At 38.3% G+C, this 5,983-nt stretch overlaps 2 protein-coding genes across 2 annotated transcripts; both read left to right on the top strand.

Annotated features, from left to right (window-relative positions):
- Positions 1 to 1,003: 1,003 nt before the first annotated feature.
- Positions 1,004 to 3,832, top strand: BATDEDRAFT_35365 (uncharacterized protein; the record flags this gene model as incomplete). Its single annotated transcript, XM_006679916.1, has 2 exons — positions 1,004 to 1,070; positions 1,166 to 3,832. The coding sequence occupies 2 exons, from the start codon at positions 1,004 to 1,006 to the stop codon at positions 3,754 to 3,756; spliced, it is 2,658 nt and encodes an 885-aa protein (XP_006679979.1). The 3' UTR covers positions 3,757 to 3,832.
- Positions 3,833 to 5,061: 1,229 nt separating this feature from the next.
- BATDEDRAFT_89794 (uncharacterized protein) lies at positions 5,062 to 5,601 on the top strand (the record flags this gene model as incomplete). Its single annotated transcript, XM_006680081.1, has 1 exon — positions 5,062 to 5,601. One exon carries the CDS (start codon positions 5,062 to 5,064, stop codon positions 5,599 to 5,601), a length of 540 nt encoding a protein of 179 aa, XP_006680144.1.
- Between the last annotated feature and the right edge of the window lie 382 nt (positions 5,602 to 5,983).

Genomic DNA, 5,983 nt, shown 5'->3' with positions numbered 1-5,983 from the left:
GAAACAACCGGGAATCAGAATCAAACTGTTCAACATATTGCGCAAAGGAAACCTAATACATGCCAGACAGTTTGTGGATCCATTTTGCTTTCGAGTCAATACATGTTATACAATGGCTGTTTTAAACACCATTATTGCCATCCAAACACATTGCTCACAAACAGCAAATCAATTGCATGATAACCCTGACCAAACAGAACTCATAGGGTTGACACTCATCAACCCAAAATAACATATCTAGCCAAGCAACCAGTTCAAAAATACAGATCAAACAGCAGAATTGAGCAAGATACTTGACAACCATTTACTAAAAAGCAAATTATGATGATTGGATAGTGTATGGATAAATACAGCACATTTTGTTACGTTCAATTATTCGACATAGCTGGCATATAACATACACAGCCATGGTGGTATACAAGCAATCCATTAGCATGCAAGCTGTGCAATTGCAATGGTTGAAATGCTGTTAAACAGACCTATGTAAGCACCACACGCCAGACCCAAGACTGAATGAGCATAAAGCTGCTGGCAGTGCTGCAGCTGACAAGTGATTATCTATTGACAAGCCAATATGTTCTGTATATTTGATATACGGACTGGCATAATCCACAAATGTCAATACACCATCAATCATCATATTGATTGGACTGTATTTACAGCAGCTTGAGTTGGATGTTGTGTTGGATAGTAAAATACAATTGACATGGCATGTGTGGTAATATGGATAAATTGGTTAATCTACAAATTCGTTGCTTTATTTGTTCTAAATATATACCTCGATTTCGTTATCTTGCTCGATATCAAGCATTTTAATAAAAGCAAAGCATAGCATATAGATGCAAGAATATCAAGCATTAGTATTGCCAGTCAAACCTATCAAAATATAAAAATGAGTTGTCAGCCACTATCAAACATCATCAGACTGCTACAAATCAACAACTCAATCCGTATAGTATTGATACGCTTGCCAAATACAGTTCAATAGTATACTGCAGCCACGATGAAGTTTTCACTACTAGCCATTGCTTCTGCTGCGTTTGTTGTCAATGCTCAAGGAAATAAATCTGGTATGCAAATCTGTTGATCAGTCTATTTTATGTTGGGTTTGTCAATGTTTGGATTGTGCAATCGTTCAAAACTTACTAATTGGCATACATTATAGAATCCATGCCTACATTGGCCTTTATCAAAGAACACCGTGACGCTGGCAGATTTGTTTTTATGCCATACACTGACGAACAACGAAACGTCGTGCTGACCAATGTTGAAAATGGTTTGAAATTGTGGTCCAACTATGAATCTAAGATCAAAAACTATGGTGAGCGTGCCGATCCCTTCCCGATCATCAAGAAACTGCGTGCAAAACTGGATGCATCCAATCTTACCGATACTGAGATGCAGATTGAACTCTTGAGTGCGTTTACTCGCATGCGTGACCATCATACCCATTTTGAGCCATCTGGACCATATGCTTGTTTTTTTGCCACAACTGGTCTTTCTTTCAAATTTATCGAGGGCGATGCAGATATGGTCAAGAAGCCAACCGTTGTTTTTGAAAGATTCACAAAGAATCAAGATTTGCGTGCTTTTTTTGGAAAGGAATATGACCAAATCAAAGTTGGCGACGAATTACTTCTTGTTGATGGTATGCCGTTTGCTGACTATCGGAACTTGAACCAGGATAAAACAGGTGGTGCCAATGATTATGGTGGCCAGCATGGTGCTCTTGACTACATGACGTATCGTCCTGGTGTATACACTCCTTTGCCAGAAACTGATACGATCAAATATCAGCTCAAATCAAAAGACACTGGAAAAGTGTACGACATTGAAGCTCCGTGGGTTGTTGGTTTTGAGTCATCATGCTGGAGTATTACTAGTCAATTGTATGCCAAAATTTCTGGAAAAACTCTACCTGGAACACCTCAGCCTACCAACTCTAGCAGTATAATTGACGCTGGCGTTGATGTTTCCGATACCGGAGCCAAACCTCAACTCGAAACTCAGAAAGAAGTCAAGACTCCATCGATGGTATCCCAGTACCATTATAAAAAGCAAAAAATTGATCAGATTTTACTTGAACAGCCATCAAAAAATAATGATCTCGAGTACCAAAACGCCAGCGTGTCTACCATCAGCTGGACCATCTGGAAACCCGAATCCAAGAATCTTGGTATTATTAAATTGGAGGATTTTTCGCCAACAAACCTTAAAACTGGTGCACTAGCAGATGTGGAGGCTGTTCGTGAAATTCACAAACTTCTTAGTACTGTGCTCAAAGACACCAATGCTGTTGTATTTGATATCCGTGCAAATGGAGGTGGTAGTGGTGAGTTTGCCAATGCCATTCTACAACTTTTCAAACCTGATTTTCAACCGATGCCAATGAGATACTTGATGAACTCTGTCGCATACAACACTCTGGTTAATGGCACGTACTTTTTTGACACTTCTAATCCAGCATGGTACAAGACTCCACCTGGTAGCAAGTATTCTATTGATCATGACAGAACTTCGTATAATCAGTCAAACTTGTATGGTCAAGCCTATCTCAAACCTGTTGGTGCATTTACTAATGCCATGTGCTACTCTGCATGCGAAGTGTTTTCAGCAGCACTTCAGTCGTTCGAAATTGGCTATGTTTTTGGTGAAGATGGAACGACTGGAGGTGGTGGTGCCGACATGTTTGGGCTTGATTCAGAACTCCTTGTGTTCAATCACGTCGATTTTAAGCCAATGCCGTATTACAAAGAACTGTTCGACGAAACAGCTGGACAGAGCTATGCCAACGTTCTTACAATCGGAGTTCGACAACTTGTACGTAATGGAAAACATCAAGGTCAATTGATCGAAGATACCGGTGTCGTATCCGACTATATTGTACGTCCCCGTTTGACGGATCTATTGTCTGGATCCACTGAAAATTCTCAATTTGACCGTATTGCCGATCAGCTCAAAACATTGGGTGTCAGAACTGGACTGAACAATCTTTACTTTGTTTCTGAACTTACCAACTATAACACCACTAGCAGTGACGTAACCATTGATGTAGAAGTTCAAGGAATCAATCAACTGTCAGTTATTGATGACACTGGCAAATCACTTTCAGTTGCCGATTTTAAAAGCGACATAAAAAGTCAACACTCGTTCAAACTGGCATCTGTAATCAACGATCTTGGTAATACTCGGGTCAGTATCATTGGCCAAAACAACGGCAAACAGGTTCTCAAAACACATAAGCATATCAGTCGCATTCCAAAACAACAAGACCATTTTAAGCTTGAACGTGGTATCAAATGGGAGTTTAATGGTACCAGTAAATCGGTTGGAATATACAACTCGCCATTTACCAAAAAGTCACAGGGATGGAACTCGGTCAATGGTAAATGGGTTATTGGCGACGGAATACAATACAGTCCTGCAATAGAGACTGATATTCGATCATACTATACTGCACCAGTTGGATCCAACATCACTGTTGAAATTGATGCCAGACTTGAATCACAGTTTTATAGCGACTTTTTAGGACTGTATGTCACAGATGCGGATGGCAATGTGGAATCGCTTTTGAATATGCTTGGTCCAGAGGGTAATATAATTACAAATAGTATTTCTGGATCCGAAGCACTTGTCAAAAAGTTCCCAGTGACAACCAAGACGGAACAGTTTTTCGTCAATCTCATGTTCAAGTCAGATGTTGCTACACAGATGAAAGGAGCAACAATCAATTCTTGGAGTGTTACAATGAGTTGAAATGGGCTGTAAACGTCGCTGAATGTATGATTAATTGCATCATCAAATCATGTTTGAATAAATACAGTACTTGCATATAACTATCCTATACACTATTGTTTAAATTTATTTCAATCAACACATGTAAACTTTTTATTTAGTCGAGTGAAATATGCAAGTTTCAAACCATTTTTTAAATTGGACTGGTTTTGTCATGGATGGAGTATTGCAAGTGTTTTTAAACTTGTCAGATTTTTGTATTTTTTGGTGTGTTTTAGACATTGGAATGAAAGTTGATATTGGATATTTACCATACCAATCAGAGTTGTCATGGTTGTTAATGAAACCCAGTACAGATCTGGATAAAACCGCATTTAAACCTGCATTTTCAATGGTTTGATGCAACATGAAACCATTCGAGCTGATAATGGTCATTGCACTATTGTCTTGTTCTTGTTCTTGGACTCTTTCACTGGTTTTTTAGCTTTTCATACCCGATCTCGGGTTGATTACTTGATTCGCATTTGGTTGATGATTTCAACTGGTATTTAAAACTATGGTTTGATTGACAGCATCAAAGTAGTTGAGCCAAACATGTGGACTGCAATGTATGAGTTTGGTGATTGCACAATGCATGGTCATGCCACATGTGCACAAAGTGTAGATTCAACATTATAGTTTGATTGTGTGTCATATGATGATGGTTGTATATCAAACACGCAATGCAGTCAATGTGTAGTAACTATTGCATATTGCAATGCAAATCAAAGTCACTGCATGATGAATAAGGTTGTAAAACAAAGCGTTTGCGATTATACAACACTCATGAAGGGTGTGCTTTTCAATATACCTGATCAAAGGGTCGTAAAAGCATAATTCAATCAACATGATCATCAAATTGATCAATATGATATTATGATTAGGGAGCAGCACACTGTCTAGTTTGATAGTGGCTCACTACAAGCAATCAAGTAACCCTGTATAATTGGTTAAACTAAAAGGGTTGGTTTGCTATACAAAACATACAAATACAATCGAGTATGTTCAGTTTTATAATCGACATCAGTCTCGACACTCTACTTTTGTATTAATAGTTTGAATCCATTGATTGGTTTGATGAAATTGGTTGATATTTTACTCTTACTGACTGTAACAACAACTGCTAATGCAATACTGATACCGACTGGTAACGATCGTTCAACCCACACATCAGGCACTTCCAGTCGAGTGTCTGATCCAACTAATGAACCTGATCCAGACACTTATGATGAATATCAGGAAGAGCCAATGGATTTAAGCCTTTCTAACCGATACCGGCAACAACCAATGGATCAACCCGGTTCAAATACTCCCACTCAAAACCAGCGACCAACTGTGATTGTAGCTGGTCCAAATATATTCAAACAAGGCCGAAAGCGCATAATTGATGTAATTGATCTAACCACATCCGACCAAAACCAACAACCAATTGATGTAGCTGGTCCAAGCACTTACAAACAAAGTCGGAAACAACCAGTCAATCATAACGAATCTTCAAATACTGTTTCAAATCAAATAGCTGTATTAAGTGGAAGATATCAAAAAACCTTTAATCGTATAAAGCAAATGCTTGTAGAGTCTAAAGAAATACGAAAGAAAAAACTCAAAGAATATTGTGATTATGAATTCCTTAGATTCGAACAATGGTCAGCGCTATCAAGAGGAGAAGAAATATCAGGATCAAAGTACGATCCAGACACTGAAAAGAAATTGAAACAAGAGTATGAAAAGGCAGTTACAAGAGTACACGATATCAGACGAAACTTGAAAAAGTTTATGAAAAGGCATGGTTTGAGATTTGAAGAACCAAAAGCAGATTCAGATTGATGACTTGCCAATCAATTTGATTTTGAATAAATTTAAACTTTCTGGTGTGTTGATATTTGTCGAGTATTGTGAATGGGTCAACAATCATATCATTGGTTGTGTATTGCATGTTTGTGTATACTGTGTTGGGTATTACATCAACAGTTACTGGACTGTTGATTGATACATTGGCATGGTTTGTTCCATATACATCAATGACATGATAACAACCAGTGTTGATTGTACATGTAATCACTTGTCAATTGCATGGTTGCATGATATCACCAACTGATCATGTCGTGCATCGTACAACAAACGGAGCAATACGCTTGTTCAAAGTCGGATGTAGATTGCGTCATCAACTGGTTTGATATTGGTCAATCGAGTGTTGTTTTATGTCAGT

The sequence above is a fragment of the Batrachochytrium dendrobatidis genome (genome assembly GCF_000203795.2).
Source record: "Batrachochytrium dendrobatidis JAM81 unplaced genomic scaffold BATDEscaffold_8, whole genome shotgun sequence".
NCBI classification, from domain to species: domain Eukaryota; kingdom Fungi; phylum Chytridiomycota; class Chytridiomycetes; order Rhizophydiales; genus Batrachochytrium; species Batrachochytrium dendrobatidis.
This window is presented reverse-complemented; position numbering and strand designations above follow the sequence as displayed.